Raw genomic sequence first — 18,141 nt, 5'->3', positions numbered from 1 at the left:
TTTGTCTTGACCACAATAGAGGGCAGCTGAAAGTCCAGGACGTCGGCCACTCTCCTTACCACCGAAGCAAATGAGGATCCCTCCTCTGTAACCACAGTAGGAGGAAAGACCAAGCAAGTATCTGGGGAGGTGTCCAGACCACTGGCAATCACCAGTTCTGCATAGGAAGGTGTTCTCAGTAACATCTGGGAGCTGGCATTCATCATGGTTCAGTGGCCTCTCTCAATGGCATGAAAAAAACCTGATATTACAGGGGGCTATCACTGATGTCCAGGTTTGGAGACTAAGGACAATCGACTCAACCAATGAATGGTAGGATGAGGTGCTGCAGTCCAGGTAGAAGGGAGTAAGCAGCAAGAGTAAGCAATGGGTCTTGACTAGGCACTACTGAATACACGTACCTTTACCATGGCACAAGCTGTCTAAAGAAGAGGTGCATGTTGGGACAATGTGAGTAACAGCTTTGTAGCACCAAGTGGCTTGCCCAGGACTAAAATGAATCATCCATAAGTAAGATACTACTGCACAGAACTTAACTAGAGGAGGTCTACTATCCATTCAAGATGAAACTGACACATATCCCTAGGACTGAAATGCCAGGAATAGGTCCCGATACAGTTCCCGCAATACACAATATATGAAGCTAAGGAAAAACGTAAATTTCAGAGCTTTCTGATGGGAGATATTCCTCAGAGCCATCTATTTTTGACATTTCAGAGGAGACCGCTTCAGTTAACTTCTCATAAATGTCTGAAACCACATGCCTTAAGGAGCCTAGGCCTGATCTTCAAAGCCTGCACCACCAAAGGCGCAAAACACATGAGTAATGGTTCATTTTCCTCTTTACTTCTCTCTTCTGAACTGAAGATATTTTTTGCTGTTTGACTCTCAATATTCCTTACCAAGCTTCTCAGGTAAAATTAACAAGGTCCAAGAAGCCTAGTGCACGTCTCTGAAAGCATTAGTGTCACTGAGCCAGAAAGAGGGGTGATATTTGTAGTATCTCATCAGCGAAACATGAATTTCAGGGCATTACCGATTTACATTCGTCTTCATTTGCATTTATCAATCTTCCTCATAGAACACTGAATGTGAAATATATCTTGCCTCCTGGTGATGATAGCACTGAGTTGAATGTTGACAGAAAAGAAAAACAGGTTTGGCCAGCTGTTTAGATCTTAGCAAAGTGTTCCATCAAATGCGCTGACAAAGTCTATCTATCCCACTAGCACCATCTGGAAACTTCTAATAGACACCAACTTACAAGCAGTCCCGAGATACTGAAGGATTTCTTAAAAAATTTGTTTGAAGCACATCATGTACATAATCTACAAGAAATGTTATTTGTTTGAATATTGAATTGTGAAATACCTACAAAAAATAACAGAACATGTGTTGTAAATGTGACGAGGCTTAACAGACAAGCAACATTCTTGTCTACTGAGGTCCATCAAAGGCTCTACTGCGTGAATATTTCTTGTAGACATAACATGTCTACAAATATGACTACCAAAAAGAAGTCTTCGTAGAAAATATTATTCTAAATCGGTCAAGTGCTAAGGCATTTGTGTGTACAGAAACATTCCTCTAAGGTAGTCTTGCCTTGAGCTATGTAGGCTAACTATTTGAAGCAGTAACCTATTACTCTGAGTAACAACTATAACAAATATTCCTGAGACAGTCATGCAGTGAGCTGCAAGACTTAAAATGTTCCACTGTGGCACCCATTTCTGAGACATGCAATACATACAAATAATGTTTTTACCCAGGTTTTCAAGTTTCACCATAGAATATTTTTTATAAATATGCCATTTTCATTTACACATGTGGGGCATATTCATATGTGTTTTTGTGCCTATTAATTTAAATGTTCCAGCTGAAGCTTATCTTTGGTACGCTGCACCAAAGACACTAGTGCTTGGGTCTGTTTAAGTAGCTCCTCTTCAATGCAAAAATCTCAAATGAAAATGCTAAGTTCAGCTCCCACCCCAGAATCCCACCCTGAATACAGACAAGGACCTGCTAGAAATGACAGCTCATCCTTTCAAATACCATGAGATACGAAGCTTCAAAATTCACTTGTAAATTAGACTACAGATGGAGTGGAGGAGTCTCTGTGAGAAGCAACAATAAGTAAAATGCTACAGAAAATCTTGTTAAGGCGGCAGAATTTCAGAAGACAAAAAGTTTATAAATATTTGCTCTTGAAGAATGTAAAAAAGTGTATTCAACTCTTGACATAAATTAGCTTTGGCATTTCCCAGATGCATGCATGCAAGCACCCCATTTCAAATGAAAGGGATCATAAGGTTATAAGCAAGAGTGAAATAGCTGAAGGAACAAGAGGACTATTGAATTAAACTTCTTTTCACATAGGTACAATAACAGTAAATTGTTCTATACGTACCACTGAAACATTTAGACTTCCTAAGCTGGGTCCTTCTACAGCGGCACACTTATTTGGAGGATCTTTGCAATTTTCCCCCAGTAACGCAATAATAGTGTTCGGGTTTGTACAGTATTTTACATCTGTAAGTCCTTTAGCCCATGCTGAAGAACTCACTAACCAGAGAAAGGCAAAGATGATGGTCACCACAAAATCCTATAACGAAAATAAACATGAGTTATACCTCAATTATGAGCATCAAATTATACTATTAACACAGTTTGTACAATATGCCTAATTGTGAAAATAGTCAATCTCACTTCAATTGAGCAGAGGATGAGGAACCAGCAAATACGTTTAAACACAATTAACAGATAAATGTGAACAAAATAAATAATATACAAGATGCTACGTAACAAAATTGGTGGGGATGAAGTGGTGCCAGGTGTGACAGTTCCAAGAGGAGGCTGGTGGTCAGACTAGGTGAATTATACAAAGGGAAGAAAGGTGAAAACTGCAGAAGGGAACATTCACTACTTAGTGATTATGAACACTACGATTTAGGCCAAAATCTCTCTACTGCCCTCTTGCTTAGCACTATATCCATGTTAATTGTACTTTGCCAACATCTTTCAGACAGTGATGGATTAGGTTCTTTCTTTACTCTTAAAAACCAATTTCCCCAGGTAAGGAAATGAGATTCAGAATTGTGTGGTTTCTCGTCTTGTCCTAAAATAGAGCCCAAAAATCAAAGAAACTGGACCTCATTTCAGCAATTCTGAACAGAAACCTGATCCCAGAAAAGAGTAATCAAGCGCAAGGTAATATGTAGAAAATTCTTGGGGCTTAAACAGCACTACTTAGGAGCTCCTGGAACAAATCTAGATTCGTTTCTGGAGTCCGAGACAAATCTGTATAACAAACTGAGTCTTTGGTTGTGGGGTGGGGGCATTTCTAAACGAGAGCAGAAGCTATTTCTCCATTACTGTCAAAGTTGAGACCCCCCATTTTATGTTACAAACATAACTATATTATCTGCCAACACATGTACAAATCACTTAAAAAAATATCTTATTTGAAAATGGAGTTATTATTCTGTTCAGCAAAGGGCTTAAAGGCACGGGGTCCGAGGGCAGGCCCGGTGCTACACCTGCGGTGCAGGGGGAGTTGGAAGCAGGACCTACCTGGTGGCCAAGCCCTGCCCCCAATCTATAACAGGTATACAAACCCCAGCTCTGCACTCCCTCTGGCTACCAGTAATGGAGGTTCTGGAAGACTTCTAGCTGCAGAATCCTTACCTTAGAATAGATACGAAAGCAATGTCTCTCCGTAGGTGGGTCTACGGGCTGTTTCACTAAAAAGTCCTGGAGGATGAAACAGGCAGAATGCCCATCTCACCGGACTGACTGTCTAAGCAGAAGTGTTTTGGCAAATGTGTACAGCAATGCCCACATAGCTGCCTGACAGACATCCAGACCGATTACTCCTCAATTAGCGCAGTGGTCCCAGCTCTAGTGGAATGAGCAATTGAATCGTCTGGGGTGGTTCTTGGCCTTCACATAGCAGATTTTTATACAGAGGACTTTTCTTTCTTTGCTCCCGCAAATCCAACTAAGAGTTGATCGTTCACCTAGAAGTCTCTTGTATGATCGATGTAGGGCTCCACCGCTCTTTCCGCATTCCGGTGGTGGAGTCTCTCTGCTTCCTTAATAGGATAAGGTGGGGCAAAGAAAGCAGGCAGTGTGATGTTCTGCCAGACCACCTTTGGCAATAAGGAGTGACAGGTCCTTAGGAGTCACATGTCCTAACATTGTGTACTGGGGTTGAAAAGAAAGTACCTGCAATTCCCTAACCCTCCTGCCAGATGTTAGAGCAACAAGGAACACAGTTTTAATTGTAAGCAGGTTCAGAGGACAGCTGTGTAAGAGTTCAAAAAGCAAACAGATGAAGAAGGTGAGAACTAAATTCAGCTCTAATTGGGGCATGATAAAAGGTGTAGGGGTATATGTGCTGTAAACCTTTAATGGAACAAGTCGCAACAGGTGACCTGAACAGGGAGGGTTATTACAACAACCACAGGAAGGCTGGAATGGTGGAAATGTACCCTTTAACTGTGCCCAAAGCAAGGCCTTGCCAGCTGAAGGGATAACCTAAGCAAAAGAACTTCAGACAAAGGTCTAGTCAGAGGATCAGTGGATTTGGTAGCACACCAAGCCACAAATTTGTCCCACTGGCAGGTGTAAATCGTTTTTGAGATTCGGGAGAGAGATCAAATTCCCTCAATCATCGCCGCCCAATTTTCCCACATGTAGATGGACTGTGTGCAGGAACCTGCCCTGTAACTGTGACTCGAGAGCCTCCTGAAGGGGCAGCCTAATGAGACTACAGATGCTCATCCTTAGGTGTTTGGGACACCAAACTCTCCTTGCCCAATCTGGAGCCACCAAGATGACTTGGACCCGGTCGTTCCTGATCTTCTTGAGAACTCTGGACAGGAGTGGTATTGGCAGAACAGCGTACAGGAGTCCTGAGCTAAACTCAAGACAAAATGCATCTCCTAATGAGAGCTGCCTTAGAAAAACCAGCATGCAAAAGTGCTGACATTTCTTATTTTTGGCGGTCGCAAATAGATCTAAACAAGGTTCTCCCCAGTCTCTGAAGAGACCTTTGCACCACCCCAGGATGGAGACGTCATTCGAGATCAGCGAGACATCAATGGCTTAGTCTGTCAGTTTTGGCGGTCAGAGAGCCTGCCTATGCTGGACCACCAGCAATATGTCCTGACATTCCAGCCATGCAGAGATGTAGGGCATCTTGAATCAGGGTTTACGAGCACACCCCACCCTGCATGTTGCAATACCCCATGGCAGTGGTGGTGTCCGTCAACACCTGAAGAAGCCTTCCCTTAATGGAAGGAAAAAAGGCTATCAATGCGAGGATAATTGCTCTTAGTTCCAACAGGCTGACGTGGAGCTGAGATTCAGCAGGAGGCCAGAGTCCCCTGATGTCCACCCAAACCCAGGAGTGCCTGTCACTATAATGAGCTCTGTGTGGGTTAAGGTCAAGGGGTCCATAACTGACCCAATCCTGCACTTCCCCCTCCTATGAGGAAATGGGGTGCATTATATGAAGTGGCTGTGCATCCTCACTGTGTAATACACTTACCAATCCCTTTAGGATCATTAGGTTACGTTTGTTAAACCCTCTCGCTCAGCCCTGGGTAGCTGTGGCTCTGAGTGGCAAGGCGCACACAAAGGAAAAAGTGCAACGCATTTAAACACCACCAAAACAATTGAGGATGAAAGACTCACAACATCCGACATCGTTTTATAAAAATAGACAGTATTTTGATGGATTTTCAAACACCAAAACAAAAGATAATCTACTGGCAGGTTCTGCAGGTACAGATTTACCAAAGTACAGTAAATATGCATTTTGTACTCAATTGTGAGCAAGCACTGGCAAATTCAACAAATTTGACATGGACACTTTTTAAGCAAAAACTTCGGAACCAAGGTTGGCTCTACATCGGTAGACCAACAAAAGGTTGGTAATTGTAAAAGTACGAGGGTCTTGTAGGTGTTAATCTGTGACACTATTCTGCAGTTTATACAAAGTGACCACTTTGTAAAAGTTGCACAATGCAACAAGTTACATTAATTTCAACTCGGGCATCAATTTGGGATTAATGTAACTAGCTGTTTGATACCTTACAGTACTGACTTTAGTAGTCCCACTCAGAAGGCTGCTATGGACTCTGCACTTGCCAATGGGGCTACTAGTTTTTTCCCCCCCAAGTAAAAACGACAAGTATGGGTTTTTACTGCTGGATAATGTAAAAACACATGTTCCACTTCTTATCATGCAGCACCCTGCCTTAGGGAATCACTAGGCCTACCTTAGGGGTGACATATATATTAAAAAGGGAAGACCTGGCTTTGGCATTACTTTAAATGACAATGCCGAGAAAATCTGCCTCCCAGTCTGCAGTGGCAGACTAGAAGTCATGTTTTACTTTTGTCACACCTAGGGTGGCACAATCAGTGGTGTGGTGCCTGAAGTAACCCTCTAACTTACAGGCCCTGGGTACCATATACTAGGGACGTACAGGTAAGTTAGCTTATGCCAACTAGGCTTACACACTTTAAGGACAGGGCGCAGGCACTGAGGCCTGGTTACCAGGCCTTAGTGCACCCTCAGTCGAAAGCCCAGCATCAGTCCCAAACTTTGGAAGTGACCATACAAAAAGAGGCATTTGCATACATCTCTGATATCTGGACCAGGTCGGAGAGATTTGCCTGATGCTGCGCCCACTGGAACTTCAGATCCCAATGCAGAGTCAGCATATGCCAACGTGCATGTTTTACCAATAGGATTCAGGAAGACATGAGACCCAGTCTCACTGAAATCCAGGACAGAGGCTGAATATCAGAATCATAGCCCAAATGAACAAGTTACTTACCTTCGGTAATGCTGATACAGTATCTACCTGTGGATATCTCACCCTTTGAATACTCCCAATGTGCCAACATTCAATGGAAATGTTTTCTTTCTAGCTCTCCACGCCAACGTCACAACATGCTATTATGCAAATCCCATGGCCCTGAGCTCAGGACCTGAATCACAGAGCCTCTCTGCAGAGAAGATACAACCCTACCCCTCCTTGTTTGTTGATGCACCACCTCGGGGTAGTTTTGTCTACCAAGGCTTGAACTGACTGACCGCAAAGGGAAGGGAAAAAGGCCTTGAGAGCCCGATATATCGCCCTTAACTCCAACAGACATATGAGAAATATCTGTTCCACTGGAGATCAAAGACCTTTGATCTCCAGATCCCCCAGATGCGGTCTCCACCCGAGAGTCGGAGCACCCATTATGTTGTGGTCACCGGAGGTGGAAGACAAAACGGCCTTCCCTGCAATAATTTGCAGTCTACACTCCACCATTGAAGATCCACTGCAGTTCCTCTAGAGACTGATATAGACTGCTTGAGATCTCCTCTGTGTTGAAACCACTGCTTGCGGAGGCACCACTGTAGAGCTCTTATGTGCCAACTTGCTTGAGTGACCAACAGAATACAGGGAGCGCACAAACCGAGCAGGCGTAGGATCTTCAGGACCTGAACAGCCACTCCATTCCAGAAACATTGGAGTCATATCCTGAATATCCCGAATCCCATGAGAAGTGTGAGGGGAGGAATGGCAGGTTATGATTCAATGTTGTGTCCAGTACTGTCCCTAAGAACAGAAGGCGCTGACAGGGCTCCAGGTGTGATTTGGGCACATTTAACGAAAAGCCCAAACTGAACAACAACTGGGTTGTCACCTGCAAATGCTGCAGTACTAACTTTAAGCATTGGCTTTGAGCAGCCAATCGTTCAGGTAAGGGAATACCGCTATTCCCTTACGAGATGCACTGCAACCACTGCCATCACCTTCGTGAAGACTTGAGGTGTGGCTGTAAGACCAAACTGAAGTACTGCAAACTGGTAATGCTGCAACCCTACAATGAACCAGAGATAATTCCTGTGCGACTGGAGGATGGGAATATCAAAATACGCATCCTGCAAGTCTATGAAAACCATAAAGACCCTGTGCTAGGGTTAGCATTTTGAATTTTTCCTGTTTGAGGAACCAATTCAAAATCCTCAGGTCTAGGATCGGCCGTAAATGACCATCCTTTTTTGGGATCAGAAAATACCTTGCATAACAACCCTGACCCCTTTTATGTTCTGGAACCAATTCCATTGCACCCTTTAAAAGGAGATTTTGTACCTCCTGTAGAAGCAGCAGCAGATGTTCTTCCAAACAAAAACTATGCTGGGGAGGGAAGGTAGAGGGAAACTCCAGGAAAGGAAGGGCATACCAATTTCCTATAACGCCTAACACCCAACTGTCCGTTGCTATGGCGTTCCATCCTGAGGGAAATTAACTAACATGCTCTTGAAGAGTAGGAGAACTAGGGCTGCTTCCCTGAATGGTTAGCAGAAGAGGATGTAGTGGATCAAGAGGAAGGCTGTTTGAGTGCACCACGTTGCTTAGCTCTCCCACAACCTCTGTAGGATCTATAGAGGGGGATGGAAAACTGCTCTTTTTGAAAGTGCTGCCTCCCACAAAAGGAGGGTCTGCATCCAAACCCCCTAACCTACGCAAAGATCTGTAGGTCATGGAGAGTGTCTGAAGGCTTAAGCGCTTAGCAGTTTGGGGATGACCTCTTTGGCTGAATCCATCAGAGCATGGATGTACCGTCCTAATAAACAAGTAGCATTGTCTGACTTCAACGCCATACTTCCAGACAAAAAGATCTTATTCCCCCCAACTGCTCCATCCGCTTTCATTCCCTGTAAGCAGGAGTTATGGGAAAGGAACCAGGTGCAGACCTCAAAGAAGATGAAGCTTGTAACACCAGGCTTCAAGGTGCTGGATGTTTGCTCAAGAACCGGGGATCCTCTGGTACTGCCCTATGGGCCATATGTACGAAAGCTTTTTCACATAGACACAGAATGGGTAAAATCCTTTGGTACATCTGGCCCTATATCTCCTGGCAGTGGATTTCAAAACCCCAGGAGTTGAAACAGGTTTCTGCCAGAGATCTACAACTGGCTCCGACAAAGCCTCATTGAATGGCAGCAGGGGTTCTGATGCCACAGAGGAAGAAAGGAGAACCTCTGTTAAAATGTTTGATTTTATTTCTGTAGTGGGCAGTGGTAAGTCCGAAGTTCTGTTGCCTTACTAATCACCCCATGACACAAAGTAACCTCCAGAGGGGGTATAATCACAGGGGACAATAATTCCCATTCAGGGGAGGTGCCCAGGCCATTCGCCACCTGACTGCCTTCAAACTCCTGGGACAGCATCGGAATCTCCCCTTCTTCAAGGCCCTGATACCACTGGTCCTCCAAATACTGTTTCTCCTCCAAGAACCTCAAAGCTTCCCTTCTGGATCTCTGCCTGGATTCCAGCCGTGGCATCGAAAGAGAATGCACCAGAGTCGATGAAGCTTGTTGCGGTCCCGGTGAAGTCCAGGTGGGCGCTGGGACCTTACTCCTGGGAGGGGAAGAATGACTTGACGCCGGACAAGATCTATCGGACGTCGGAATCTCCTCCGATGGTGATGGTGGCTTTCTCTGCACCATTACCGACCAAGGATAGGGGGCAGTTGGTAAGAAAGGCAGGAAAGGAGCCTGCCTATACAGTACCGGGAAGCCTCACAGGGAGGTCAATGGATTGTGGGGTCCGCAGGCGCACCAGAGGGAACTATTGCTCTATTAAACATGCTAAAAAGAGCATTTAAGACGTTTGTAGGTTCCATCCCTGGGGCCAGAAAGGACAGATATATAACTGCTCCTGAACTGGTCCTGTTGCCTGCTCTCTAATCTCCTGATCCGGTGAAGTCACAGGAGAGAACTGCGCCATAGGACTCCTGGGTGACGCCCAGATCTCCACCAAAGACGGCGCTGGGGATATCTCAGGCGACTTCGGTTGTAGAGTAGATAGGCTGGGACTCACTTCCCAAGTCGATCGGCACTGGGACTTCGAGGCCGGAGCCAAAGACCGACAGGTGGTATCTCGGGCTAAACTACGCCGTGAACTAGGACGTCACTTCTTGTGTAACTTCAAAGACCTATGGGACAATGACTCATCTCAAGACCTAGTTCTAAGATGGCCCCGCTTTTCCTTTTCAGCTTTCGCCAGAAGAACTTTGCCTCCTTTTCTTTTAGTGCCTTAGGGTTCATGCTCTGACATGAAGAGCATCCCCTGACATCATGATCCAAACATAGGCACCAGAGGCAGTTTCCGTGCAGGTCAGTGACCGACATGTGACCTCCACACTCTCAACAGGGTTTGAAGCCATACCTCTTCGGCAGAGACACTGTTGCATAAGCAAAACTTTGACAACGCAGTTCCCTCGATACAGTGTAACCACACGGAGAGACAGAAAAACCATTATCGTTGAAGGCGCAGAAAAAAGGGAATTGATGTTAGCATGCCGGTGAGAACTCTTATAGCTCCGATGATGTCAGAAGGAGTCGCGTGCAGAGCTGTTCTATTGTGACATCCTCGTCAACGTGGATAGATAGAAAGAAAAAAATCGTGTTCAATGCTGGCGCATTGGGAGTATTCAAGAGGTGAGAAATCCACAGGTAGATGTTTTCATCAGAAATTCTGGACTCGCTGTTTCGGAGGCCAAGACCGAGCTGGACTGTATCCAGAATAACTCAGATAAAAGTAAGTGTCTGAGAAGGACTTCAGCACATTGATAGAGAACCCCAATACATGCAGGAGGTCTGCGTTATTTGGAGGTGGAGGAAAACTGCCTGGGGTGATCTCACCGTCAACAGCCAATCGTCGAGGAGGGGGAAGACAGGAACCACAGACCTCCGCAGATGTGCTGTAACCACCACCATCATCTTGGCAAACACCCGAGGGACACTGGTAAGACCAAATGGAAGCATAGTGACTAATATGCTCTTAGCCTACCATGAACCAGAGGTAATGCCTGTGAGAAGGGCAGGACGTAGATATGGCAGTAGGCATACTGCAAGTCCATCTAATCCTCCAGGTCAGGGGTAGACAGTATCTGAGCTAAAATGTTTCCTTTTTCAGGAAGTAGTTGAGAGGGCATAGGTTAAAGATAGGACAGAGGCCTCCATCTTTTTCAGCACCAGAAAGTAGTGGGAATAGCAACCACGACCTACTTCTGATGTTACCACTCTCTCAATAGCTCTTTTGGCCAGAAAAGCCACTACTACCTGTCGTTAGAGTGAAAGGTGTTTGTCAAGTCAGTCGATCGGTGGCAAAGGCGACAGGGTCTGTAGGAAAGGTAAGGCCCTGCTGGACAATTCAAAACACCCACTTGTCCGAAGTGATCTCCCGCCACTAGGTCTGGTGGCGCTAAATTTTGCCACTAACTGGATACCCATTATGGTATGAGGGCAAACTGAAGAGACTTTGAGGTTGTGACTGTCAGAGGAAGGGGGCGGATTGGGCTGGCCTCTGCCTCTTTTTACCATGATTATTGTGTTAGCTGCATCAGTGGACACAAAAGGACTGTGGTGCTTGCTAGTGGTGGTGGGTAGTGGCAAAATGTTACAGCTGATACTACCTAATTTAGCCAAGGAAGGGCCAGAAGGCAGAATGCAGCTGTTGTGAAGCCATGGTGAGCCCCAATGACATAGTGGTAACCCTACAGCCTTCAAAGCGCTCAAGCGATGAATTTGCCTCATTGCCAAAAAGGCAACTCCCACCGAAGGGCATGTCTATAAGGATAGCATGGACATCGCCCGAAAAGCCAGCTGTCCTCAGCCATTCATGACATCAGAGCACCACTGTGGAAGTAATGGCTCTGCCCAGAAAGTCAGTTGTATCCAATCTGCATCAGATTATGAACTTTGCTGCATGTCTCCCGTCAGCAACGGCTTTGAGGAGTATGGCTCGGGGCTCTTCCAAGACCACAGGCAGCACTTGTGCAACCCTATCCCACAGAGAATGGGAATAATCGCCCAAAAAGCACACAGTGCTCATTAGCACAGTGCCAGGCTGGTGAAAGGGAAAATCCTCTTTTCAAAAGGTATTTAGCCTCTTGGATTCCCTAGCCGGTGATGTGGTAGGGATCTCAGGGGTGAGATGTCGGTTGATGAAGGCTGGGTTCAGGCACAGGTGATGGCAGCAGGAGATAGTCCTGTGCACAGGAGAGCCTGTGCAGGGCTTGAGCCGGGCCCACCAGTGAGCTTCACTGAAGGAAAGTAGAGATTCTGAGGGGGATACTTCAGGCTGAAGCACCTCTGTCAAGACATTGATCAGCCAGAGCCTCATATCAGGGTGTCGTCGGACAGGGACCTTAGTAAGGTGTCTGAATAGCCATATGGTTTGTCAGATCCTCTCCATTTGTGCTCCTCAAAGGGCCCTTCTGGAAAAGGAGGGTCCATCTTGAACTCAGGCTGCGTGGGCCTGGTCGGCACCGTAACTGATGTCTGACTCAGGGACGTACGGAGCGGACCCAGTGTCAGGCAGGGGCTCCACGGGGACAACCTGACAGAGAAGGATCTGGGCTGTGGCATCGTTCTCGGGCACCATCTGATGAATGTGATTGAGCAGAAGTCGAAGAGCACTTCGACTTCTTGTGGGACTTGCATGAAATGTCCAGGATTGCAAAGATGTTCGGCACAAGAGACTCCAAGAGGGGTCCTGCGACCTCCCTTGTATGAAGCTGGACAGGTGTGTGGTGGACACCTATGGTGTTGGCACCTTATACCAGGTCCAGGCATCCCCTATTAGTGAATGAAGATAGCTAGGTCCCTAGGGAGGGCCAAATCATATACTAAAATAGAATGCAAAGTTAGGTCCCCCACCCAAGGATGTGGAGTAGTTAGTCAGGAGCTGGGAGAACTCGGAACCCCAAGAGGTGCGTACTTAAATGACTTGCAGCAACCAGGACAACAGAGGTAAGTTACCTAGTTTTCCCATAGGCTAACAAGGGGACTAACAAAAGGAAGTTTTCAAGAACAGGACCAGACCAGAGGAACCCAAATGTGGATTTTGTAAGAAGAGGACCTGTAAAAGAAGGGGGCAGAGTCCAGTCCACAATGGAATGTCTTGACAGGGCAGGAGCAGTTGCCCACCCATCTGTGAGTGAAGATCTGTGTCGATGTGGGAGGATGAAGACCAGCTATGGGGTCCCGGAGCTGCAGAGGAGTCCCTGGAGTTATGCAGATGTCCCATGTCGGTCGTTGGGTTGCATAGGGGTCAGCAGTTAAGAGGACCACCAACAAGCCATGACAAATGCAAACCAGGGCAGAAAAAGAGTTGCAAGGCTGAAGAGGACCAGCAAGGTCCTGGGGACTCGACCCTTGGAGGGGAGTCTGGGCTGATCCTCAGCAGTCGGAAGAGCCAGCAGAAGCAGTTGCAGCAGACACAGTAAGGTGCACTGAGGCCCAATCAGCACACCTGGAGAGGAGTCCCACGTCACTGGAGCAGCAGAGGGGAGACTGTCCTTGCAAGGATGAAGTGGTAGTGGCTGGGGCTACCTGGAGCAGGAGACAAGCCTTGGTTTCTGCAAGAGTCACGGTGCACAGGGGTACTGTCCTGCAAGAAGAGGCAAGGGCTCACTGTCTCCCAAAATGGACATAGGGCGGAGAGGACCACTTCGGATCACCACCTGTGTTGTAAGATCCATGTAGTTCTAGAGGGGAGCAGATCCACACAGACGGAGGTCTTTGCCGTAGGTGCCTGCAGATGCAGGGGAAGTGCCTTCTTCACTCCAAGGGAGATTCCTTCTTGCTGCAGCTGAAGTCTTGCCGACCCCAGAGGATGCACAGCCGTGAAAATGTACAGTTGCTGGAAGGAGCCGGGGAAACAATGTTGCAAGGCAAGGTCGTCTCAGGAGTTTCAGTGTTTTCGGTTCCTGAGATGTCCAATTGCGGTTCTGGTGGCCAGGAGCAGAAGAGGTCGATACAGAGAAGTCCTGGTGGAGTCTTGCACGCTGAATCTGGAGTCCCACCCGCAAGGGAGTCCCTAAATCGCCCTCAAGGGGGGTTTGGTCACCTTGCACAGTGACCATCTATTAAAGGGGTCACTGACATCACCTGCCCTCTCAGATGGTTCCTGGGACCTCTGCACATCTTGTTTTCAAGATGGCAGAATCGAGTGGCCACCTGGAGGAGCTCTGGGCATTGCCCCTGGGGTGGTGATGGACAGGGGAATGGTTATTCTCCTTTCCTTTGTCCAGTTTCGTGCCAGAGCAGGGATCAGGGATCCCTGGGCTAGTGCAAACTGGTTTATGCAAGGAGGGCAAAGCAAACCGGTGGCTTGGCAAGGCTAAACCTCCCAAGTCTTGTTACACCTACTTACAAAGTAGATGGTGTTACCTCCCTCAGTAACTCCTTTGTTCTGCCTTCCCCTTTGAGCAGCAGGAGGGCAGAAACCCGTCTGAGGGGCTGCCCGTAAACCCTGAAGGACTGGTAAGTGCAATACTAGGGGGGTCTTCTTAGGAGCCCCCAGAGTGCATGGAATCCTGCCACCAATACTAGCGTTAGTATTGGAGTATGTTTGCGACATGTTTAATACCAAACATGCCCAGGTTCGGATTTACCATTATGTAGCTGCACACAGGAAGTGGCCAGTACACAGGTAAAAGGGCTTCCCCACAATTACGAAGTCCAGTGCAATGGAACTGGAAGTCGTAGGGGCACCTCTGCTCTTGAAGGGGTGCCCTCACTTTCAGGGACCTGCACCCTGCCCTTTGGGCTGAAAGGTCCTGCCATAGGGGTGACTTACAGTGACCTGGTGCAGTGACCAACAGTGAAAGGGTGCATGCACCTTTTCACGCAGGCTGCAATGGCAGTCCTGCGCAGACAGTTTGCATGGGCTCCGATGGGTGGCATAATCCATGCTGCAGACAATGGGGGTCCCCAGGTGTACCAATGCCTTGGGTACCGGAGTACCATATACTAGGGACATACCAGTATGCCAATTGTGGGGTGTAAAAAGGTACCAGAGCAACAGACTGGAGTAGAGAGCACAATCACTGGGGTCCTAGTTAACAGGATCCCAGTGAAAACAATTTCAACATACTGACAGGCAGGCCAAAAGTGGGAGTAACCTTGCCAAAAAGAGCGACTTTCCTACATCCCTCACATACAGGACCTGGAGCCATGCAGTCACGTGGTGAGCAGCCTAACCTTCAAGGCTCGCTCACGGATCGAATTCAGATTCATAGTCCTGCAATCTGCGCAGGCTGTGAAGTTGTGGTCTTGTTCCAGGCACCACAGACACACAAAATAGGGATCTGTCACAGATATTTGCCTCCTACAGTCACCACAATGCTTGAAACTGGTCAGTTTCTTCGAGGAGATAGTCCAAAAACCAGGTTGAAAAAGGAATACTGGTTGAATTTGTCAAAACTGTTGAGAAAATGCAGTTCAAATGGACTGAGATGAGCTCATCCGGATCCGTGCTAATGGCACGGACAATAAGGAACCGGGGTCAGTGCGTTTAGGTGATGCCTATGTAAGCACCACGCACACCACTTCAGGGTGGACCAATGACACCTAATTGTGTGCAAGGGGACTGCTCAAAAATTTCCAGACTCAGTCGAACACCTGGGGAATATTCTAAAGGTAAGGAATCTGCAGATAAAAGACCTTATCAGATATGGCCACTCTCAAGCTGGCAGCCGCCTGCCCTTTTTTCAATGCTTTTTTCTCCAGATCCTTTTTTGTTTTTTTCTACACATCTGGGTACCCCCTGATCACTGCCTTGTGGTCATCACATTTGGGGGAAGTACACCCCCCCACTCCAATGGCTTTAGAATTGTTTATTTCCCACAACGCAAAACTCGTGATTTAGAGTCATACCACACATTTCAAGATAGGAGAAAAATATTTCAGCCCAAAAACTACAGAAACACATTCTCTAAAATAAATAAATACATAAATACATGCATACATTTTTAAAAAATTTAGTTGACGGGACTCGAGTCATTACTCAGGACTTTCACAACAGATTTTAGGTAAATCTGTTCAGACGCTGACTGCAGTGGTGAGCAAAATTTCCTACAGGAGCTAAAATAAGAAATGACTTGTTTCACCTCCCTCTTTAATTTTTTTAGTGTGTGTGTGTGTATTATTTACACTGTAAGTATCTACTCGTAGCCTGTAGTTCTGTAGATTCACATCCCCTGCATACTCCTGCCATCTAGTATTGGAATTGGATGTTTGCAACATGTTTTTCTTCGTGTTTGCAACTTGTTTTCCTATGAAGGTCTTCAATCACGTACACCTCTCTTAGTGACCAATGTGTTTGGACTCCACTGTTAGATTGTTTAATGCAAAACAAGTGAGCGTAATGGTGGACTGATGGGAGTAGTAAGTAGGACATCTTGGTAACCATGCGTTAATATATAACAGGTTAAATATGCAAATGAAAGAGAAGTATATCTGCAGCTACCACTGGATCCCAGGGAGGCGGTTGTCGCATGTGTATCTACAGCACTACATAATAAGAACAGATGCTTACAGGGTAAGTACTATGTTCCCTTTCGTGGCTGCAGAACCACATACTCTGCACAGGCTAAAAAGCAGTACTCCTTTAAGCAGTGGTCAGCCAGTGGATGGTGCAGATGTTGGAAAGAAGTTTCTTTAGACAATCTCACCAACTGTAGCTTGATGGCAAGGTAAGACAGCCACACAGTAGGCTTTGGTAAACATGTGTGGAGTGGACCATGTAGCTGCTTTAAAAATGTCCGCTTTAGGGATAGCCATAGTGGCCACTTTCTTATGGGTGGAATGTAGCCTAGATAGAGCAGACATTGTTATTTTGGCTTTGAGGTAGCTAGTTTGGGATGCACTTGCATTCTAACTGGGTATATCTGAGTTGACGCAGGATGACCTTTTTGAGGTTTACCAAACACAACAAGAAGTTGCTTTGTCTTGCGGAAAGTCTTGGTCCTGTCAATGCAGTACATGAGGGTGCGCTTTACATGAACTGGGGTTGGTCCTGGGGGAACCTCTGTAACATAGCCATAAATGATAAGAAAGAAAGCCTCCTCTAATGTGAGGGTCTGTAGTTTGTGTACACATCTCAGGGATGTAACAGCAAAGGGGTAGTCAACCTTCAAAGAGAGGAACTGCAAAGGGTAGGAGTGTAGTGGTTTAAAATGAGAGCCGATGAGTCTGGTAATAATATTATTACAATTCTAGACTCGGGCTAGGTAAAATTACCTTTTTAAGTCCTTCCATTAAAGCCTTAAAGGCAGGGATTTCAAACAATAAAATGCTCCCTGTTCTGCATGAAAAAGCAGCCAGGGGTGGGTGTATGAAAGTATAAGTTAAACCCGATTTCAGGAGGTGAAGGAGATAAAAGACAATATCCTGAACTATAGGTTTGAGAGGGTGCAGGAGATATGGAATGCAATAGTGGGCAAACCTTTTTCACTTGGTAGCATAACAGATGTAGAGTGGGTCTGCAGGCTTCTTTGAAAATGTCCATGCATCCTTGGAGCACACAGAGTTAACCAAACTCTAAGACCTCAGTAGTCAAATTACTAGATTCAGCTGCTTGGTTCCGGTGTCTGGTTCTGTGCAGGAAGGTCCGTCCTTCTGGGAGCTTCTTATGGGAGAACGACAGACATCTCAAAAAGGGTCGAGAATGAGGGTTGCCTGGCCTCGTGACACTGTGTGAGCCACCAGAATAAGTGTAAGGGCCCCCCACCAGTTCAGCCACAGAGCATTGCCCATGGTCTGAGGGTGTAGAAACCTATAGATGAAGTTTTGGCATTTGTGAGCAGCAGTGAAAAGCCCGACCTTGGGCCTCCCCTATCAACAGAAGTACAGGGTTAGGACTAGCAGGTGGAGTTCCCACTCATGGACTTGCTGCAATCTGCTGAACAGGTCTACAAAGTTGTTGTCCTCCCCCCGAAGGTACGCTACCAGGAGGTGATTCCAATAGTGAATCACTCAATGCCAAATTCTCTGCACCAGTACTGACAACTGTGGGATGCGTGTGCCACCTCGTTTCTGTAGACGAAAGTCATGATATCTGAATTTTCTAGGACCACTTTGTGCTGAATGCCCTGATGGAAGGCCTTGAGAGATAGGTGGATGGCCAGATGCTCAAGGTGACGGATGTGGTGATCCTGCTGTTGAGGAGACCATATGCCCTGAACTGTTAAGTCTTGGAAACGCACTCTCCATCCTGTAAGTGAAGATTCTGTGATGATGGTCACCTGCAGAATTGGGTCGATTAAGAGTCGGCCCTG

General features: G+C 46.5%; 1 protein-coding gene across 1 annotated transcript in view; it reads right to left on the bottom strand.

The window, feature by feature from the left end:
* Window positions 1-18,141, bottom strand: part of SYPL1 (synaptophysin like 1) — a 212,490-nt gene that overhangs the window by 22,278 nt on the left and 172,071 nt on the right. Inside the window, exon 5 of the mRNA XM_069229850.1 lies at window positions 2,408-2,602. Coding sequence (XP_069085951.1) covers window positions 2,408-2,602 — 195 coding nt within the window. The remainder of the gene's footprint in view (window positions 1-2,407; window positions 2,603-18,141) is intronic.

The sequence above is a fragment of the Pleurodeles waltl genome, chromosome 4_1, assembly GCF_031143425.1.
Source record: "Pleurodeles waltl isolate 20211129_DDA chromosome 4_1, aPleWal1.hap1.20221129, whole genome shotgun sequence".
Classification (NCBI taxonomy): domain Eukaryota; kingdom Metazoa; phylum Chordata; class Amphibia; order Caudata; family Salamandridae; genus Pleurodeles; species Pleurodeles waltl.
This window is presented reverse-complemented; position numbering and strand designations above follow the sequence as displayed.